Below are 23404 nucleotides of genomic sequence, written 5' to 3' on the forward strand. Positions count from 1 at the left end.
GACAAGAGCTGCTCTATGAGGAGAGATGGGCAGGACCAGAGAAGGGTATCAACCCAGCATCAGGACTGGTATCTGCTCCTTTATGGAGCACTGCCGGAGCCCTACAGAATGACCTCCAGCAGGCTACTGGTCTGCATGTTTCCAACCAAACTGTTGGAAACAAACTCCATGAAGGTGGCATGAAGGCTCAACGTCCTGTAGTGGGACCTGTGCTCACATCCCAGCCCCATGCAGCTTGATTGGCATTCGCCAAAGAACACCAGTGTGGGCAGGCCCGTCATTGACACCCCATTCTCCTCACAGATGATAGCAGGTTGACACTGAGCATATACCTATTGTACATTAAGATCTGATGTGTGATTTAAGTGTTCCCTTAGGCCTCATGTCCGTGGGCAAAATTGAATTGCGGAATCTACGCGGGGGAACCCACGCGGACGATCCACAGTTCAAGCAGCCCGTAGAGAAGAAAGGGGCGTCTGCACTTAATTTAACACCTGCGGATTTGATTTTATTTGATTTGTGGATGGATCGCAGCTTGCTCCATTTTACCACAGATGATGCGCACATGGGCTTTATTCATCTCTATGGACGCATGCAATCAACAGTGCATCCGCAAATACAATTGCGGATGCACTGCGGATTTGAAGGTTAAATTCAATTAGGAAGGTGGGGAAAAAACTGAGAGGTTCGGTTGTGGTTTTTTTCCACGCGGATGATCCGCTGTTCATCCACGTACATCCGTGAGTAAAAAAAAAAACAAAAAAAACGGAATCTCCCGCAAACAATAAAAAATCAATTTAATGATGACTCGCAGTGCATCTGCTGCAGAAATCCGCATGAAAAATCCGTGCGTGCCGTGGACATGGGGCCAAAATGTTTTGAGCAAATTTACGTAAATTCTTTTAGTGGTGTAGAAAGTTACAGAATGTTTCATTACACATTTATTAAGCTTTATTGAAGACTAGGCTACTCTCTTATGTGCTTCTGTCATGCAAGAGATGTACTTTTAGCAGGGATAGCTAAATTCATGAAGGGTTAACCTGGAGGATGCTAAGCTGGTTGCCTATTGCACAGAGGTCTAAGTGGGCTGTGCTCTACTACAGTCTACTGGCTGTTTTGGTGGAATGTCTAGTGATGATTGCTGTTCCATTCCTAAATTCTTAGCAAATAACCATCACAAAAAAAAAAAAACAACTAACCACCACGCTGTTTCCCTCACAACGCATAATGATTTCTTTCAATTCAGTGCATAGATAGTAGTAGTGAGTCGCCCATCCCTAAGGCAGGATGAAGCAGTTATATTTTGGGCACACAGTTTATCAGTTTCTTTTACGTGCCCCTGTTTCTTAACTAATGAGAAGATGGAACAATGCTTCCGCAGGCAGCATGAACCCGGGACAGGTATGCTTTATAAGCCCATGTATGTTTTATTCTGAAATGCTTCAGTGTTTTAGAAAAAAAACATACTTTTGAAGCTTGACTTGAGAACGGAGCACCGAGTCACATGGGCAGGCCATGCCAGCCTCTCCTTGCCCGCAGCATGCAGAGTGACAGCTCTCTCCCTATACACACAAGGTCTGAGTCTATATAATCCGGCTAGGGAGACGCCAGCATAGCCTGCTTCCATGGCTTAGAGCTCCATTCCCAAGTCCAGCTTCAAAGTATGTTTTTCAAAAACACTGAAGCATTTCAGAGTAAGACATACACAGAAGAAATGAGTATACTTGTCCCGGGTTCATGCTGGCCTTTAACAGGCTTTCTAACAATGGCTGGAAATATGAGCCAAAGTCTTCCAGTCATTGTTACTAGACCCATTAAAAGGTCTGATATTGACTTGAAGGACGCTGCTACCTTCTCGTAGGTGGCACTGTAGAGATACTGTTCCAGCATCTCATTTGCATAAATTTCCCAAAGGAGCATGGATGGCCCTATGAGTCTCCTCACACCAACTTTACCCCTCCCAACCCCTATTTCTTACATTTTATATAGCTTCCATATGTTGTTTTCTGAGTTACAGCAGCTTCTCTGCTACATTTCCCAACACATACTGAACGAATGTGGTTCAGTTTTTGGAGTCATGCCTCGCACAACTCATTTACTAAAGATTTCCATCACTTTTCTAACTGAAAATATGTCAGAAAGCGATGTTAGGTTCTACCTGGAATTGTTTTCCATCTGCAGCTGATTTCTCAGCAGAGCATGTGCCCTTTTGATGAATCTGGTACACCCTACCCCTGGAGAGAGACGAGTAATAGTGAATCTTCGCCAATGTTCTTAAACAAGACAATGACTCCCAAAGCCGATTTTTCATTGTGATTCAGGGATTACCGCTAAGCTTGTGTTGTTATATTACAATCAGTTTATCAACTTGGTGAAAAATATTACTTTTTTCCCCAAAGAGTGATACTATGTGTCCCACCAAAAAGGCATTATTTTCCTCACAAATCAGCAAATAATGGCTCAAGAAGTAAATGCCACATGTTTATTGCATTTGGTGACAGATATATATACTTCTTATGTGGCATTTTATATTTTTGAGAACATGTTGCGGATCACAATGAAATGTCTTGTTTTCTACATGCGGCTGTGTCCTCGGTACGATTTCATTCACGACTGCAGTCACAGCCCTGGCAGGAAGTTTATACAATCAAATACACGCAGTACATGTCTCATGTTCTGACAGGAGAAGTGAGAAAACCATTATTAAGTTCACAAGGACATCCCGTTCTTCTCAACGCCACATCACACATTGCAATACAGGATAAGGAATGCAGTGTAATCCATCCTTCCCAACCATGAAAATGAAATTTGAGTTTATTCTGCAATACATGTTATAACACAACGACAGGAAGCTTGCATGCAATGGGAAAAAGTTTCAATATTCATTGTACAGATCGAACTATCTGTTTAAAGGGACCCGGTCACCAACTATAAGCAGCATAGAATCGCCCAGTCCTTGTACCTGAGGTGATCCCTGTGAAGTCAGAATGTACATAGCATGCTCAACTCTTTTCAGAAGGCTATGCATGCAGACTTCCATAGAGAGGAATACGAATGCAGGCATACTTCCTTCGGAAAAGAGTCACGCTTGCTGTGCACTCGCTGATTTCATGAGGAAACAATGAAGGAACGGGGTACTGGGTGAGCATGACAGGAGGCTCCTTAGACTGCACATCACCTAAACCATAAGCACCATAACTTAATTCATGGTGCTTATAGTTGATGACGGGTTCCCCTCATGTTGCCAAAACAGCTCTGACCAATTAACGCATGGGCTCCACAAGACTTCTGAAAGGGTCATGTGGTATTTGGCACCAAGGCATTATCAGGAGGGAATTTAAAGGTCCCATCAGTTTTTACATCAAATCTGCATTTTGTATTATGTACTGTGTAGTGTAGAAAAGATTGGTGTTTCCTCATAATTCAGTAATTGGCTTCCAAGTTTTCTCGCACCCTATATAAGTGAACTGCAACAAGTCCTCTATGTGCTTCAGCTTTTGGAAGAGTCCACCATATTGATGAGATCTGGCTGCAACTCTGCCTCTGACACTTCACACATGCACAGTGCAAAGGTGTACTCAAGCTGAGCTTGAAACACCTACTAAAGGGCCACTGCGGCGAAAACATGTCCTCCATCCCTACACTCCTCATCTGATTGCCTGTCACACTCTGGAGGTCTGCTATGTTTATTGCAGTCACTTCTATGCAGTGCAGTCTCCTGCCTGATGATTATCAGGCACCATCTTGCTGCTGCAATTTCTCCCTGCTCTGTGCTCTGCTAAAACTCCCATGAGGCATCAGCACAGCATCACATGCCAAGCTAGTGGCAGTACCATCTCTACCTGCTGAGAGGACACTGCCCTTACCTCCTGTATTCTGTATTCACCTAAACAATCTACAGATTATAATTGTACAATCAGGAGCTGGGATTTCCTCTATTATAATTGTGTGACAGGAGCTGTGTGATAATCATCATTGTCTGTGATAGGAGTTTCTCTTAAAGAGCTTGTGTGGTAGGGTCCATCCCACAGGAATTATGCTGAGTGAAAAACTGACCTTTTGAGAGAACATGAAGCCAAGTAAATCCCAGGTGGTCAAAACGACACCAATGATATTAATGACAGCAGTGCTTGCAGTTGCCAGTGACAGCTACTAGACAGGAGCCAGAGCAATCTGCTTACCCTCCATACCTTGTATATTTTGCCGATGACAGCCGGAACAGCTGATCACCCGGTGGTCCCAAGTGGTGGACCCCAGCTGATCAACAATTGATGTCCTATCCTGAGAACAGGTTTCTAACGAACAGAAAACAGCGGTTAATACCGATGGTATAGATAGTAAAATGGTCTTCAGAAAATAACTATTTTTTTGTGTATAATATACCGAAATGATGTTTATTTACATCTACTATGGCCTCAGACATTTCTCTCCTGCCGAGTCTGAAGTCATGAGGCTACTCGGCCATGCACCTGAAACACCGAGCAACAAGAGAGCGAGAAAATATCAAATGCATTAAAGGTCAATAATAAAAAGCAGATTGCTGTGAAAACAAATCTAGCAATAACCTTCGCCAATAAGACTGTATGCTATTTACTTCAATATTATGGAGGTACATTGCTCTTGGGGTGCCAGGGAGGGAGGCTTTACTGATATTTCCTTGGTATTCACTGATATCAAATATATGTGTTGAGGGAAATAAGAAACATTTCAGCCTGAGCAAACATCAGTTCTGTCTGGAAAATAATTTGATGAACGAAGACACACTTGAAAGGGTTTTCTGCTTGAGGTCTTTTTTTGGGCTCTGTACTGCTATATCAGCTGTGTAATGCAGTGTCATAATATAGTATAGAGAATGTCTTCTCTTTCATCCTGCCATATAAAGCCAAACAGTACAAATGGCTAATCATCCAAGACTTTGACTTCAGTAATCAACTGTGTACTGTGACATTAGGTACATCCCAATGCCGTATCGCACTCTACACTGAATGACTACTTTATTATAGCCACCTGCTCTGTATAGAAGTTAGACCCGGAGTGCAGCAGAAAATGAAGTGAGCGAGTTTTCTGTGGATCAGTTTCAGTGTGAATCCACGGTAAAATCGGAAAATTGAGCAAAGCGAGGGACTTCTAACTAGGCATGTTCATCAGCGCTCGACCAGCCGGGCCAGTATTTCAAAAACTACCAACCTTGGGGAGTTTTATTGTACAACGGTGTGGAGAGTATACTCAGAACGGTGGGGTTTAGGAGAGGCATCCACCAGAAGGAGATCCTGTGGATGCAAATAATTCTTTGACCACAGGGATCAGAAGAGGATGTCAAGAATTGTTCCAATGAACAAGCATTCAAGCAAACTGAAGCCAAAATGCAACATAGATGTCCGAACACACAACTTGTCATTCCTTAGCATGACAATACTACATGTCAAGTGTCAACGCTTCGGGCTGGAGGAGGTGCAGGTGTGAGGAAGCCCTGATAACTGGCTTGAGATTTCTTCGGTGGTTTGGGTTAAAGTTGATAGCATGATGGTACCAGGGATAGTTCACATAGAGTCCGGAAGCCAACATGTATGCTTTTGGTAACAAACCAGTCACTAGTAATGTAGTCTCTGGCAGGTCTGTATCATATCCATGTTTGTGGCCAGATAGGAGGAGGGGAATAAGGAGGCAGAAGTCTCTGAAATGTTTGTATCCAGCTCAGCCTTTATCTAAAAGAAACACCTGTCTTGTTGAGAAGCTCACGCCCTTAGGGTTAATTCTGCACACCGCAGTTCATCTCATATGAAGGAGTATCCTTTGCTCTTCACTTCACAGCACAGCTGTACAGACTTGGGGGAGTATCCCCAGTGCCTCACACTGCAGCATTGCTGAACAGACTTCCTGTCTCTTTCTCCTGTTCAGCTCTGTTCTTCATTACCTCCCCTCTTTAAAGTCTCAGTAGTTTACAAATCACTGACATAGCAGAATATCAAGTGAACAATAAAACAGTCAGCAACAACCATTCTTCCCTTACACAGGAATATTGTGGAGAATGGTATGGGAATGTTTTCTTGGCACACCTTGGGGCCTCTGATACCTGTGGATGGATACCATGGCAAATTACTGAGGTTCTAGAGACTAAATGAGACCTGACACTCTACTAGATGGGTGTCTGTGATAAAGTGACTATTCAGTTGTATATGCTATGTTCTGGGTGGTCTTAGCCATGTGAGTTCAGTTGGTTCGCAGCATGGTGACTCACATTAACATGGGGGGAAACGTACATCTGGATGGCGTTTGCATATTCTCCCTATGTTTGCGTGAATTTCCTCCATTTATTTTAGTTTCCTCCCATGCTCCAAATACATAGGTTACTGGATTTCTTATCGGTGTGTGTCATAGAATCATAGAAGAGTAGAGTTGGAAGGGACCTCCAGGGTCATCGGGTCCAACCCCCTGCTCAATACAGGATCACTAAATCATCCCAGACACATATTTGTCCAGCCTCTGTTTAAAGACATTGAAGGAGAACTCACCATTTCCTTTGGCAACCTGCGCCACTCTTTGATAGGGAAATTAGATTGTGAGCCCCATTGGCTACATGGATTGGTGGAAATCCCTGTACAGCACTACAGATATGTTAACACTACAACAGCAAATAAATAAAAACACATCTAAATACAGAGATGAGGACAATACAGTTTCCTAAATCCTATGCAATGTACTACTACAGCATTTCAAGCATCATATCACCCTTACTTTTTCTTCTAAATTCCAAGAGTGGTCTTTACTGCATATTGATTTGCCAATTACTGGAAAGGGGGCCTGTATTTTGACATGAAAGCATTAAAGGGAGTGCAGGCCATCAAGCTGAGATGGCAATAAATTAGATTTCAATGGAGCTGTACTTAGTATTCCAGGATCTTAATGTCAAGCTAAGGGAAATGTCTATTACTGTCATGTTTGTTGTAGGGTGAGTTGATATGGGTTCTATAGGTTACTGCCTTCAAACCTTGTCAGCACAGGCGATCGGGAGATGGCTGGAATCACCCCATAGTTTAGGTTTAGCTTAAGCTGTCAGATGCAGCAGGAAAATGTTGTTTCATGCTGGTGATATTATTCCTGGTAAATGTTTAGTAGCTTTAACATGTAAAACAATAGAACACATAGTCTACATATACCGCTTCCACTATTGCCTATAATCGTATAGTGATATTATAATGGGTTAATAGCTGTGCCTGCAGGATTCCTGATGTTTGCATTGGTAATATGATGGTGTTAGATATGCTATATTTGTGGTGAGGCTAGGGTTGGATTCACCTTCAGGCACAGTAGAAATCTGCCTTTAGGCAGTCCTGGTGGTAAGGTGCATGCTGATGGGAAGATTTACATCTGAATGTATTGAATAGTATGCATTCATATGTAAATGATGTGTATTTATATGTTATTGAGATCTTCACAGTTGTCAGGCAGGTGGATGTGGATCCAAATGGCCACACCCCAGTTTGACTTTGTGGGGAGGCAGCACCTGGGAAACCCTTGTTTCCACCATTAACCCCTCTAAGCAGGATACAGTCTTTGCACTGGGTCATAAAGACATTACATATCCAGATAGTCACAGTAGTGTGGCTGCTGATGCTGCCCTGGGAGAAGGCGTGGTACCGGAAGTCTGCACAGGAATCCTAGAATGGTAGAGTTGGAAGGGACCTCCAGGGTCATCGGGTCCAAGGCCCTGCTCAGTGCAGGATTCGCTAAATCATCCCAGACAGATATTTGTCCAGCCTTTGTTTGAACACTTCCATTGAAGGAGAACTCACCACCTCCCATGGTAACCTGTTCCACTCATTGATCACCCTCACTGTCAGAATGTTTTTTCTAATATCTAATCTGTGTCTCCTCCCTTTCAGTTTCATCCCATTGCTTCTAGTCTTTCCTTGTGCAAATGAAAATAGGGCTGATCCCTCTGCAGTGTGACAGCCCTTCAGATATTTGTAGACAGCTATTAAGTCTCCTCTCAACCTTCTTTTTTGCAAGCTAGGAGTCTTGCAGAAAAACGGGCTATAGTGAGAGCTGGTGACACAAGTGCAATAACAAGGCACAGGCTGAAGGTCAGGGCAGGCAAAAATGAGGGGAAGAGTAGAGAGCTGAGGTCAGGGAGCACAGAAGTCAGAAGGGTCAGAGTCAGACAAGGGTCAGAACTAGAAAATACACTAACGTTGTCCCAATCAGAAGTATGAGACCAAATTGCTTAGGCATCCTTCATGAGGTGAGGATAACTAATATAGCAAGAGGTGTAGTGGGATTGATGGGGGACTGAATTACAGAGTGCACAATGGCCCTTTAAGCAGGGGACAGGAACACATGTGAGCCCTCTGGGGAGAGATTGGGAAGAGAGTACCGCGTGCAAGATATAGGGAACGGCAACACCCAACCGCGGCTCCAGTGATGGGTAAGCCGCGGTGGCATGCTGTGATAACAGTGTTGTGGAGGTAAGAGGATAATACCAAGGGGGGATGTAAAAAGACTACAGATGGTACTAGATGTTGGAAAGAATGCACAGCTACATTCTGCTTTATTTTGTAAGAGCAGACAGGTATCATTTTCTGCCTACTTGATGGGCAGAGTCTAAGGAGCGAATTAATATGTACCTACAGACTCCTGAACTGTAAATCCCGTAGTGTCCATGATATGGGTAGTCTTCACTGGAAGCTAGTTATGGCATACAGCGCACCATTACTCCGTCATGTCGCCAATTCCTGGTAAATTCAAAAGGGTGGACATCTTTCAATGTGTTTAATTAGATCAACTTAAAATGAACAGTTTGAAAGCATTTTATGATATCAGGTTGGTAGCTAGTAACATATGCAATAGTTCAAAACTTCTCAAATCTTCCACCATGGGGGCATCTGTACCTCAGAAGAAGCTCATTGTTGTGCACGAAAACCTATCTGTCATTCATTGACTACTTTGTCTGCCTCATGTCAAGCTTTTGATATTCCTCAATAGAGTCAGATCTTCATATTGGAGGCTCCAAGAAACACCAGAGATTCATAGAACCCTCATTCGAGAAAGGCTGTTCTACAGTATCTAGTATTATATAGTATATACTGTACATGAACCCATTATTAGGAGTTGGCATCACTTTGCTGCATGCATTTTTCTTACTAGCTCATACAGCTCATGAATTTTTTTCATTCTTATTTCCGTCATCCCATTTTCTTTCCTATCAGAGTGAAATTGGACACAGCCCTCCTCCTGCCTACACCCCTATGTCAGGAGTAAGTATTCCACATTGGCCTTTAATCTGTAAATGTCTTAACTGACTTATCCGCTGGTTGTTTTCTCTTTGCTTGTCAGGGTGTATTGAGTTTAGGGCTTATTCACACATTCGTGTGTTGTTGTGTGTGCAGCAGCACAACGGCCCATTACTCTCATCATTAGTGTTTTTTAACAGACTGGTTTAACTTCTCAGACAGTCACCCACTCAAGTCCATGGGTGCACAAAAAAAACGCAGAACGCACGAAGAGGACATCTTTATGCATCCTGTTTTTCACTGATCATTGTTAAGCAATTCTAGAAAAAAAATTGGCCTTGTTTCAGTTTTTCTTACACATGAGAAAAAAACGGATGACTCATATATCACACATCCATGTAAAATCAGATACACGCAATGCATATGGATATCATATGGACATACACACACACACACACACACATTAAAATTGGTCTGTTTTTCATGCACTGAAATCGGGCATGTTCATGTGAATAAGGCCTAGATCTCACATATGCTGTCCATGCAACACCATGCCAGTCACATTTAGTACAGGGTGGGCCATGGAAAAGCAATCTTTGTTGCACATAGCAACCAATCACAGCGCAACTTTCATTTTAGCACAGAAATATAAAAAATAAAAGCTGTGCTGTGATTGGTTGCACAACAAAGACAGATTTTCTTTTAGACAGCTTTCATAAGAGTTGGTGCCGGACTACTTTTCCATGAGCGGCCCTATATAATAAATTAGCCTAAACGACTGCACACATTATTCCCTTCCCCAGTCCTTCCAATATTGCTAAGAAGTCATGCCTCACTCCTCATTAAACTTACGTTTCATCTCTTTTTTCAAATTTCCATACTTTAGTTTCATATCATGAGAGGTCTGGCAAGGAGGTTATAGCCACATTGACTTCTGCAGCTCAGCACCATTACTGGGAGCTGAATGGTGTTCTCAGTAATTACATGAAACCAAAAGATCAGTATCGTAATAGTCAATTTCCTAAATTTTGCCTCCTGTCTTAAAGGGAACCTGTCACATTGAACATAATATTTGATTTTCAGGCAGCATATTATAGAGTAGAAGGAACTAATTGCTATATAGTTTAAGCTCTGATTATTTGGTTTCTATGATTGCATTGATTTCCAAGGCACTGAAGACCGGAGGACTGAAAGCTTAGCAAATTCTGTCAGTCAGTCTGACTGATTCCCTCTCTTACCTGCTTCTGTGTTGTGAATGTGCATTCACTGTCTTCCCAATGAGATATTACGGAGGGCTGTATGACAGTGCTGGAGGAGATCAGGTGGGCAGAGAGCAGAGAAAGCTACTATTACAGAGGGCTGTAATTCTCTCCAAGTGAATTTTCTGCTCTTATCAGTAGTGATGGGGAAGGAGTCCAGCAGCTACTCAGAATGAGGATAAGATTGATGGAGACATAGCTCTGTGGTATTGAATGGGCAAGGTTATACTACACAGCCTCTGAAAAAGAAGAGGTGAAGGGGAGCTGAGCTGGTGTGCATTCATGAGAGAGACTACTTGGTTCATGCTGGGAATGCCCCCGAGCCATAAACTTGAATGTAGGAAGGCCTGTAAACCAAATATGATGTTTTCTAAATGAATGAGAAGGAAAACTCAATGCAAAAAAAAAAATAATGATTTTTCAGTTCCATGAAAAATGCCCATAGAAAAAAGCCCATGGCCATGAATGTCCACTGGAGAATTGCCCGCATGGAAATTAACCTATGGGAAAAGTTGGTCAAATTGCCTATATAGAAATGTTTCCACACAGAAAATTGCCCACATTGAAAAAAATGTTTGCATATGTTTTGGCATCATTACAGCACCAAAAACATATGAATCTGTGATATTTGAGGTTCATGGTGAGCATGTTCCTATGGTATGAAATCTGATTGTGATTTTGGGTTGACCTAGTTCAAATTACTCTGTACTTTGCAAAAACGTTTGTAGCAGTCTGTCGTTATCATCAATAGATATATATATATAGAGATGAGCGAGTATACTCGCTAAAGGCAATTGCTCGAGCGAGCATTGCCTTTAGCGAGTACCTGCCTGCTCGAGACTGAAGGTTCGGGTGGTGGCGCGGGGGAGCGGTGAGTAGCGGCTGTCAGCAGGAGGGAGCGGGGGGGGGGGGGGGGAGAGATGGAGAGAGAGAGATCTCCCCTCCGTTCCTTCCCGCTCTCCCCTGCAGCTCCCTGTCCGCCGCCGACACCCGAACCTTCAGTCTCGAGCGGGCAGGTACTCGCTAAAGGCAATGCTCGCTCGAGCAATTGCCTTTAGCGAGTATACTCGCTCATCTCTACATATATACAGTCTGGTCTCATCACTCACTGCTCCTGTTCTGCCTGACTCCCTCCTCAGCCTAGCACATGGCAGCAAATGCTACGCTTAGAGAAAAGCAGCATGGAGTGTGATCCAGATGGTATCTATTACTGCTATCTACACCCAGAGAGTTATCACTGAGTTATCTGTGGGACCCAGCTGGTCACATTTACTACATTATCTGCACTCAGAAAGCTATCACTATGTTATCTGTGGGGTTACATAGGACTGCAGGTAACACCAACTGCATTATCTGTACTCAGAGAGTTATTACTGTTATATGTGGGGTTACATAGGACTGCAGGGAACATTTACTACATTATCTGTACTCAAAACATTATCTCTATGTTATCTGTGGGGTTGGGATGCCCGTACACGGGATGAAGAGGTCATCCCAGCTATGTTCATTCCTGTGCTTTTACCTGGGAACAATGATCACTAGTGAATGGAGACAGAAAGCACCAGAGATCATTTTGGCCCAACTGCCACCATTCACAGTAAACAGGCATAGATGAATAACTGCCTTTTCACACGAGCTGATCTATCATTCCATTTTTATGCATGAAGCAACTGAACAATGAACAAATTTATCATTCGTTATTCGGTTGTGCATGCATTTAGACTGAACAATAATGGAAAGAAAGAACAATGACAAAAAATTCAGAAGGAAAGTAGAGCAGCAAGAGACACCGATCACAAACTAAAATGTTTCTACACAAATGCACAGAACATGGGAAACAAACAAGGAGAATTGGAGCTCCTAACACAGGAAGAGAAATATGATGTCATAGGCATCACAGAAACTTGGTGGAATGATACACATGATTGGAATACAAGGCTTGAAGGATATAACTTATTTATAAGAAACAGACCTAGAAAAAGATGAGGAGATATTGCGTTGTATGTTAGGAAAACATTCATCTCCACAGAGATTCAAGCTTCAGAGCATGGTAGTTCTGTAGAAACTGGGTAAGAATACAAGGACAGAACAACAGAAAGGACAGCATTGTAGGCATTTACTATAGGCCACCTGGACAAGCAGAAGATATGGATGAACTCTTTCTACATCAGATGGCCAAGCTCTCAAAAAAGCATGACATAGTGATCATGGGACATTCTACCTATCCAGACATTTGTTGTGAATCTCTCTCAGGTAAAAGTAATGGATCCAACAAATTCTTATCCGCTCTTGCTGACAACTTTATCTTCCAAAAGGTAGAAGAGAAAACAAGGGGATCTGCGATCTTGGACCTAATTCTTACCAACAGGGAGGGGATGATTGAGGAAGTAAGGGTGGCTGGACCTTAGGGGGCAGTAATCATGCTATACTTGAATTTTGGATGAAAAGGGAGGAAGACCTGAGAAAACTCAGACCTCAAGGTTGGATTTCAGAAAGGCAGATTTTAATGAACTCAGAAAGAGGAAAGGAAGAATCCAATGGCTGGATGTTCTTAAGGACAGAAATGTCCAAGAAGGATGGGACATATTGTGAAATGAGATTCTCAAAGCACAATTTTTAACAATCCCTAAAAGAAGGAAGAATGGGAAGCATTTAAAGAGACCAGGATGGATGAACAGAGAACTTGCACACATGTTAAAAAGGAAGAAAACTATGTTTATCAAATGGAAAGAGGGGGGAATATCTAAAGAAGAATATAATGTGGTCTGCAGAAACTGTAGGATAAGTGTCAGAAAAGCTAAAGCTAATTATGAATTGAGGCTTGCCATAGAGACCAAAAGCAATAAAAAAGGATTTGGGGGGTATGTCAAAAGCAAGAGAAAAGCCAAAGATGCTATTGGATGCTTACAAGATGAAAATGGTGAATTGGTTAAGAATGATGTTGAGAAGGCCGAACTTTTAAATTCCTACTTTGTATGTTTTCTCTCAGAAAATTGATGTAACATCAACTGATCTTCCCTGTGCTATTGGAGGAATAAAAGAATGCAGGCTATCTATAAGCAGAGAGAAGGCGAGGGAACACATAGCTAACTTAAATGAATTCAAGTCTCAAGGTCCAGATGAATTACATCCTAGGATACTAAAGGAAGCAGCGGAGGTAATTGCTGAACCACTCGCCGTAATTTTTGAAAATTCCTGGAGAACAGAAGTCCCAGAAGATTGGAAAAGGGCAAATGTTGTCCCTATCTTTAAAAAGGGGAAAAAGGCGGATCCAGGAAACTACAGGCCTGTAAGCCTGACTTTTATACCGGGAAAGATCTTTGAACAAATTATTAAACAGCATGTATTCAAGTACTTGGATGAAAATGCAGTAATCATCCAGAGGCAGCATGGGTTTGTAACAAACAAGTCATTCCAGACAAATCTAATTTCCTTCTACAACAATATCACTAATTGGGTTGATCAGTGAAATGTGGTAGGTATAGTATATACTGACCTTAGTTAAGCATTTGATAAAGTATCTCATACCATACTTATTGAAAAAATGACCAAATATGGGATTGACAAGGGAACTGTTAGGTGGATTCACAACTGGCTGAGTGATCATACTCAAAGAGTGGTCATCAATGACTGGAAATCCAAGTGAAAGAATGTATCAAGTGGGGTACCACAAGGCTCTGTCCTAGGCCCAGTGTTGTTCAACATTCTTAGAAATAATTTGAAGAAGGGAATTGATGGGAAACTGATCAACTTTGCGGACGACACAAAGCTAGAAGGGATAGCTAACACTAGTGAAGAGAGGGAGAGTATTAAAAAAAAATCTAGAAAAGCCTGAACAGTGGGTGGTGACTAACAATGGTATTTAACAAGGAGAAAAGCAAAGTCCTACATCTGGGCAAGAAAAATGAAAAAAAGCTCATACATAATGGGAGGAATTGGGCTAAGCGGCAGCACATGTGAAAAATACTTGGGTATACTAATAGAGCATGGACTGAAGATGAGTCAACAATGCGATGCAGCAGCCAATAAGGCAAACACATTTCTAGGATGTATTAAGAGAAGCATAGAGTCTAGATCACGTGAGGTCATTATCCCCCTCTACTCTTCCTTAGTCAGACCTCATCTGGAATACTGTGTCCAGTTCTGGGCACCCCACTTTTAAAAGACATAGACAAACTGCAGCAAGTTCAGAGAAGAGTTACCAAGATGGAGAGCGGTCTGCAAATCATGTCCTATAAGGAACAGTTAAAGGATCTGGGAATGTTTAGCTTGCAAAAAAAAAAAAAAAAGGCTGAGAGGAGCCTTAATAGCTGTCTACATATAACTGAAGGGCTGTCACACTGCAGAGGGATCAGCACTATTCTCATTTGCACAAAGAAAGACTAGAAGCAATGGGATGAAACTGAAAGGGAGGAGACACAGATTAGATATTAGAAGAGACTTTCTGACAGTGAGGTTGATGAATGAGTGGAACAGGTGACCACGGGGGGTGGTGAGTTCTCCTTCAATGGAAGTCTGTAAACAAAGGCTGGACAAATATCTGTCTGGATTGATTTAGGCCTCATGTCCACGGGGAAAATCAGATCCGCTGCAGATTCTACATGTAGAATCTGCAGCGGGTCCCTCCTGCCCCGCGGACATGAGCGCCGAAAATAAGAATTTAAAAGTATTTACCATCCGGCGCGGGCGGAGAAGATCAGCTGTTCCTCACGGCCGGATCTTCATTTTCGGCCGGCGGATGAATTCCTGACGCCGGCGGCACGTCGCCGGCACGTCGCCGACGTGCCGCGCGCATGCGCCGGGCACATCCGCCGAGCCGAAGCAAGGAAGATGCGGCCGTGAGGAACAGCTGACCTTCCCCGCCCGCGCCGGATGGTAAATACTTTAAATTCCTATTTTAGGTCTCCCACGGATCCGGACGGCTTCCATAGGCTTCAATAGAAGCCCGCGGGAGCCGTCCCCGCGGGAGACCCGCACGAAAATGGAGCATGGTCCAGATTTTTCCATGCTCCATTTTTTTTAAAATCCCTTTTATTGACGATCCGCGGGTATTTATCTACCCGCGGGTGGTCAATGCATCCCTATGGGATGCGGATCCGCATGCGGGAGATCCGCTGCGGATCTTAAATCATATTTTGCCCGTGGACATGAGCCCTTAGTGAATCCTGCACTGAGCAGGGGGTTGGACCCGATGACCCTGGAGGTCCCTTCCAACTCTACCATTCTATGATTTTATGAATAATCAATCAGATTCCTGCTGATGGTGGGCATCTCAACGATTTCTCAGCAAGTGTAAAAGGGGCTTTACATAGGACTGCAGGTATCACCCACTACATTATCAGTACTCAGAGAGTTATCTGTGGTGTTACATGGGACTGCATTTAACATGCAGGACATTAAATGCACTCAAAACGTGCCATTTTATTTTAAATAAGTTATAAAAAAAATGAAAACCTCCATGTCACCAGGGCTGTATTTGCTACTAGGCACTGGAGGACCAGTGCCTGGGGCGTCCAGCCATGAGCGGGCAGCCCTAGGAGCAGGCAGAATTTTTTTCTACATTTTTTTTTCATTTTAAACTCCATTTCCCTGAACTCTGCCTCTTGCCAAACAGGCTGAGGATATATGGCATACAGTTCTTGGGATTTGGTGGGTGGGAGCCAGCCACCAGTGCCAAGAGGAATATTGAGCCACTGACTACAAGATTACTGCATTAGCTGGGAGGGCCCTTCTACATATGTTGTGGGTGCAGCTTGTCGAGATCATCAGTTTCTTATAAGAATATGGAATCCTCACAATGCAGCTCTGGAACAATCACCAAAAACTACAACCTGTACGAGTCATTGTATCCACATGGTTGGCTTGTCTGTACAGGACTATCAGCAGGTGGGAGATAAGCTTAAGTTAAAGTAGTTAACCAGGAAGTGCCTGCCGGGATACATAGGGCGCAGAGCAGAGGCACTGCTCTGACCCCTGTGTAGTGGCTAGCACTTGCAATTGCAAGCGCAGCTCTCATTGAAATCAATTATACGTTTCCTTTAGGGCTCATGTCCACGGGGAAAATAGGATTTAGGATCCGCAGCGGATTTCCTGCATGCGGATCCGCACCCCATAGGGATGCATTGACCACCCGCGGGTACATAAATACCCGCGGATCGTCAATAAGTGATTTAAAAAAAAATGGAGCATGAAAAAATCTGGACCATGCTCCATTTTCATGCGGGTCTCCCGCGGGGACGGCTCCCGCGGGCTTCTATTGAAGCCTATGGAAGCCGTCCGGATCCGCGGGAGACCTAAAATAGGAATTTAAAGCATTTACTCACCCGCAGCGAACCGCGAAGCTCTTCTCTTCCTCACGGCCGCATCTCCCTTGCTTCGGCTCGGCGGATGTGCCCGGCGCATGCGCGCGGCACGTCGACGACGTGCCGGCGACGTGCCGCCGGCGTCAGGAATTCATCCGCCGGCCGAAAATGAAGATCCGGCCGTGAGGAAGAGCAGAGCTTCGTCGCCCGCGCCGGATAGGTAAATTCTTTTAAATTGCTATTTTCAGCGCTCATGTCCGCGGGGCAGGAGGGACCCGCTGCAGATTCTACATGGAGAATCTGCAGCGGATCTGATTTTCCCCGTGGACATGAGGCCTTAGGGAGATTGGGTAATCTGCAGTAAAGAATTGTATTTATTGATGTGTGCAATGATTGTTTAATAAACTGCAGTTATTGTTATTATTAGAACTCTTTAATAAACTGTTATTTTGTCCATGTAAGCAATTTTCTGTGTGGACAATTATCTATATGGCATACTTACCACGTGGGCAATTTTCTGTGTGGGCAAATTTCCTGTGGTCATTCATCACCATGGGCTTTTTTCCTGCAAGCACTTTACCTTTGTGCATTTTTCTGGCTACTAAGTTTTCAGACACAAAGCTTTCCATAGCCTTTAAATTCCTGATCTTTCTATGCTTGGGAGTCCAGTGGGCGGTGCCATTCAGTATTGAAAGCCTTCCCTGTATCAGTACTAGAGATGAGCGAGCATACTCGTTAATGCGATTTACTTGAGAGAGCATCGCCTTTTTCAAATACCTGCTGGTTCGTCCTTGAAGATTCGGGTGGGCTATGGGGGCAGCGCAGGGGAGCAGGGTGGAGAGGTGGAGAGTGAGAGAGATCTCTCTCTCCCTCCCGATCCCCTCCGTAACCCCCCCGCTCACCCCTGCGCCCCCCTCCGAATCTTCAGGGACGAGCCAGCAGGTACTCGAAAAAGGCAATGCTCTCTCGAGTAAATCACCCTTACGAGTATGCTTGCTCATCTCTAATCAGTATGCATACAGATTTAGCAGTCCATCAGAGTAAGACTGCCCACTGAACGTAGCATAGCAAGAGCTCCTCCTGTTCTTTACCATGCTTCTCACCGACAGAGCTGCATCCAGGGGCGTAACTATAGAGGATACAGGGGATGTGGTTTCACCCCGGCCCAGGAGCCTTAGGGGGCCCATAAGGCCTCTCTTCTCCATCTAGGGAACCCAGTACTATGAATAAAGCATTATAGTTGGGGGCCCTGTTACAAGTTTTGCATCGGGGTCCAGGAGCTTCAAGTTACGCCTCTGGCTGCATGTGCAACATGGCAAGTTCCCCTTAAACTTGCCAGTCTTCCAATTTCACACTAACTCTTGCAAGTGCCAAAAGCTTCAGCTTTAGTATTTACCCCTGTGGTATTTTCTCTTTTTAGCCACCTAAAATACATTAAGTTTACTAAAAATTTGGAATTCACTACATTTTGTCCTTCTTCTATATGACAACCCGCTCCACTTATGCAGCAGGCACCGACAATATTTGGCTTTTTTTGATGGAGCAGCTACTGAATGAAAACATGGCTCTATTCAGTACATGCTGTATGAGGCGTAAAAATGTCTTTGTCATTGACTGTTATGTGTCATGTGCTATTTGTGAGTGGAAAATGAATCAATGAAAAAAGGACCATTTCTGAACAAAGCCATAGTAATTACTGTAGGATATAGTGCATTTCTACTACTAGTTTAGAACCCTACATTTAGGGCGCTATTACACAAGCACCACTAATGCTCGCAATTAAGGACTAATTACTGGGCTGCACCTGCACTTGAAAGTTCAGTCTGGGCAATTATCGGTAAACCATGAGCACTAGTGGCAGCCGTTAGTGCTCATGTAATAGCGCCCTTATAGGATGCAACAAATGGCAATACGGTAGTAAATGGCTTTCAACAGATTGATGGTGACTGAGTTGTCGAGGATCATGGGAAAAAAGGTTCAAGGTTCTAATAAAAAAGCGGACAATGTCTAATGAATATTTAAGTATCACAATAAAATATCCAGTAAAGAAGACAATTGGTACATCAGAAGTAAAGCATTTCACATTATGACCATAACACCTTGACACATCTGTATCTTCATAAACAGTGCGCAAATAACAGTAGACGTCAGACAGTTCATTATGAGCCGAGACTTAGTAGGAACAGTCTGAAGCATCATTAATAGAGTGTCCAGCACCATCACAGAAGGGATGGTGAATAGGAAGACAGCGCGGTAATTGAATCAATCAGTCATTTGCTTTCTGATGCTGGGCCCAGGCTTTAGGTCAGCAAGTCATCAAAAGCTGTGGCAAATACACTAATTACTACTCTACAGGACAAAGCTGTTAACTCCCAGCAGTCTTTAACTCTGCATCTTCTGAAGTGACGGGAAGAATCCCTCCTCGTTTAAGAATTTAACATTCTAAGGAGTAAATACAAAAAAATAGCAAAATAATCCAACAGATTCCAAAGAGAATATGTTTTCTTAAAATGTTATTGGCCATGCTACTTTAGGGTCTTTCTCTAATATGCAAATGGCAGATAGTATAATGAGTGCTTTTATAGCGCCACCTACTAGAAGGCTGCATTCATGAAGCCAAAGTCTTCTGCAGAAGGCAAAGATAACCATGTACAGGTAGACTGTTTTGGGGTTTTTGCCCCTCATCAGTGTACAGTGGCTTGCTGGCTGTGTGAGAAGCCTGTGACGTGACTCAGATGGGCTATAGTTTCCAATCATGTTACAAGGCCTGCTAAAAAAATCTGATATTGACTTGCAGGAATGCTGCCTTCTAATATGTGGTGTTGCAGAGGCATTGTATCATCTCCCATTTTGATACCAAATTTCTCAGGGAACCATGCATGGCCTTATAAGTTTCTTCACACTGGCTAGATGCTATACACGAGGAAAAACTATATCCATCTCAACCCACATCATAGGACTTTCTCCCAGCCAGTCAGCAGCCCAACGTACACTGATAAATGGCAAAAACCTGTCTGTACATTGTTATCTTCTCCTTTCGGAGAAGACTCTGGCTTTGGCTTATATTCCCAGTCATGTTACAAGGCTTGTTGAAAGGTCTAACATTGATTCGCAGGAATGCTTCCTTCTAATAACTGGACTGTAGAGACATGATATCATCTCCCATTTACGTGCTAAATTGCTCAGAGGAGCATGCATGGCCTTATAAGAGTCCTCACACCTACTAGGTGTACAAATGTAGAAGAAAGGAGCAGCACACGGGAATCTTCAGTAAAATTCTTGCGTCCAAGATGCTGTCTTTATTTAAACTCCACACAATGATCAGTGACATTTCGACCACCTATGTGGTCTTTGTCTAGCTTGACAAAGACCACAGACATGGATTTATGAAGTTCAGATCTACTGATGAGCGTGCATTTTTATGGCTCCCCTGAGTTCAGATTTGTTGCTGTGCTGCTGGTATCTCTCCTTCTCTTGAATCACACCTACTAGGTGGTCTCCACAAGGAGAACCTATACCCCTCCTGGTCCTTATCTAGCCATGTTGGATGTGTAACTGAATTATGTCACATCACTATATTAATTACTACATTTAGCAGCTATCTCCCCCCCCCCCCCCCCCCCCACCTCGTGATCTGCGTTGCTCTCTTCGCCTGAGAGAAACTCGACCAGGTCCATGCAACCTGAAATTTAGACAAAGTCGAAGAAAGACAGGTTTCAGAAGTTTGACTTTTTGTATATGACGGGATTACACCAGTTTTACTTGTTGTTATATTTGCTGACTGTGGGCTATCAATATGAGATTCTCCAGAGCTTGGTGTTACTTAGAAGTTATGTACACAACAGAGCTGTATAGACAAAGCCTTTATGGCACTAGAAAAAGAGACATCTTAAGGCTCTAAGAGATGTGGCCATAATGCATAAGGTTTTAACTACATTCCAACCACTTGCAAGAAACGTTGACATGTTACAATGCGATAAAGCCCTTCTAGTGACATTGTATGGGACAACTGTGAAAGAGACCCTGGTGCACAGCCTAGCCTTCCAATGAATGAACTTTAGGCAAGCTGACGAAGATCAATACTTTTTAATATGTAGGATTTTAGCAATGAAACGTGTTTTGAGGTTAAGAGCTTCTTCATCAGTCAAGCTGGGATGGAGGCAGCAGACCAATATTGCAGGAGGTAGTGGAACAGGCGCTAATTACAGTGTTTCCACTGTTGTGGTGATGAGGGCCTGAGAGAGGCTCTTCACCTCGAAATACAGTTTATTGCTGGTATTCTATATTATAAAAAGTAGTGATTTCATCAACTTGCCTAAAGTGCATTCATTGGAAGGCTGCACCGCGCACCAGGCTCTTTTTTCACAGTTGTCCTATACAAAATTCCATGCCCACCCAATCAGGGTGAGGCATCCGACCTGGTTGGCAGCACCTCTGTTTATACTTATAAACAGCGTGGCTGTGGATATGGCCCAAGTGCGGTACCTGATGGTGTGAACTGTAGGGTAGTGGTTAGATAGGTATTGGTCATGGCTGGCAGCACAGGTGCAGTAATGAAGTCCAGGCAGAAAGTCAGGGCAGACAGTGAGGAATTGCAAAGTCCAATCAGAACAGAAGGCAAAGAGCACAAGTCATAACCAGGACATGCACTAACAGTGGCTTTGTCACAAAGGGTGATGCAGAATTGCTTAGGCCTTCTCCACACGGGAAGGATGCCAGAGCAAAGATGGGATTCACACTTTCCTTTAAGAAAGGAAGAGAGAGAGTTAGTGTGCCCTATGGGCAGCAGAGAGGGAGCAAACAGAGGATAGAGGAAGTAGAGCATGTGTTACAACTGGTAGGAGACAGATGACCAGAGGGGGGGACCCTACAATCAGCCCACTCCCGTATCCCTACCTACTTGCCCCCCTGGGCCAAGTCCCTGGGCGGCGGTCCCTCTTTGACCTAGTGACAGGGACCCCAAAGGAGAGGGACAGGAGACGGATGGTCAAAAAAGCCGGGTCAAAACCTACTGAGAGCAAAACAACAGAGGGTAACACAGAGAGTAGTCAGGGAAAACCGAGTCAAACCTAGGAGGCACGTGGCCATGTACTATATAGAGAGCCATGCGGCTGGCCAGAGGGAGCGCGTCCCTGAGCACGGAGGGGCACGCACCACCACCAACCCGGGGGAACCCCGACCGGAGCCGCCCACACTGACACCCATGGCGCCAGGATGACCAGAGCACAACTGCCGGCCGCCAGCCCCCCCCCCCCCCCCCTATACCTAACAGCATGGGGTAGATCGAGCTCGGCATGCAGGACAGGAAATATGTCGATGCCCAACTGCGGCTCCAGTGACCGGTGACCCGAGGCAGTAGTCCACCATGACATATTGTCTAAGTGCATTAATTAGTTATTCATATCGGCATTGTATTCATAGTAGTACAATCTAGTGCAGTCAAGCATGTGGAAATATAACAAACACATAATAATAAGAGCAGATCTGTCCGTAGCTGCTTGTTGATGGTTTCCAACTGGCAACAAAGCTGAATAGAAAAGTTAAGGGCTCATTCACATCAGCGCTAGGGGTTTCCATTTTACTGCTCTATTTTGGGTGGTGGAAACATGGCAGCCCCTGGCCAAATGGAAACGTTATCTGATGGAACTGAACGGACCTCATTGACTATAATGAGCTCTATTTAGTTTTTGGACAGCACTTTTCCAGATTCGACATGACGAAATAGAATCTCAGACGCTGATGTGAACAAACCCTTAATCAGCAAAAATGATGAGATACAAGATTTTCAGACTGCAGCATATATCCAATCTGTATAGAAAGGGTAATCTTCATTTAGACCCTACCGCTGAATGGTAATTCACAACGGAGATACAATTCTTAATTGGTTTGCAGAACAAACTTCCTGATTGTTGTTTACATTGTAGAACTACTAAATGATATTCTAGATCTAGGAATATGATGGTATGTGCAAATAATGCTTGTTAAGCAAAACAGATACTGTAATGTTCATGTTTTCTGGTTTCCTTTGGGGAAATGAGGCCTGTGGATTAGATTTATAGACTAAATTAGTATAATATAGCGTTGAACTGGAAGCCGGTTTTTGTACGAAGCAGGAAAATGATTTGCAGTGACTGGATGACGGGAGATTGGCATTTATAGATGCTTAACAATTAGTTCTGCTTAAAAAAGTGTGAATTGCCTACCATTTAAGCAAAGCATGCCGGGATGTATGGTATACACTAATCTTGAGTGCAGGTATTACCCTGTTTACCTGAAAATAAGACATACCCTGAAAATAAGACATAGCATGATTTTCCAGAATTTTTGAGGATGCAAAATGATTTTTCAGGCTTTTTGAGGATGCTTGAAATATAAGCCCTACTCCAAAATTAAGCCCTGCTAACAGTTATTTAAAAAAGTCAATTTAAATAGTGTCCAGGCAGCTATACATTTAAAAAAGTTAAACCTTTTTGACCAAAAATTAATATAGGACACTGTCTTATTTTCGGGGAAACGCTGTACTAACCCTAGTGGGGTGCAGGATGGTCAAACCCATTGATTTGAAATGTTACACAGTGTTGTAAAAATGATTTCACTCTTTCACCAGAAAATG

General features: G+C 43.5%; 1 protein-coding gene across 1 annotated transcript in view; it reads left to right on the plus strand.

Moving 5' to 3' along the window:
* Positions 1–23404, plus strand: part of ERBB4 (erb-b2 receptor tyrosine kinase 4) — a 1004693-nt gene that overhangs the window by 975147 nt on the left and 6142 nt on the right. The window contains exon 26 of the mRNA XM_066575628.1: positions 9207–9254. Within this exon, the coding sequence (XP_066431725.1) occupies positions 9207–9254 (48 nt within the window). The remainder of the gene's footprint in view (positions 1–9206; positions 9255–23404) is intronic.

Source organism: Eleutherodactylus coqui, chromosome 8, assembly GCF_035609145.1.
Source record: "Eleutherodactylus coqui strain aEleCoq1 chromosome 8, aEleCoq1.hap1, whole genome shotgun sequence".
NCBI lineage: Eukaryota > Metazoa > Chordata > Amphibia > Anura > Eleutherodactylidae > Eleutherodactylus > Eleutherodactylus coqui.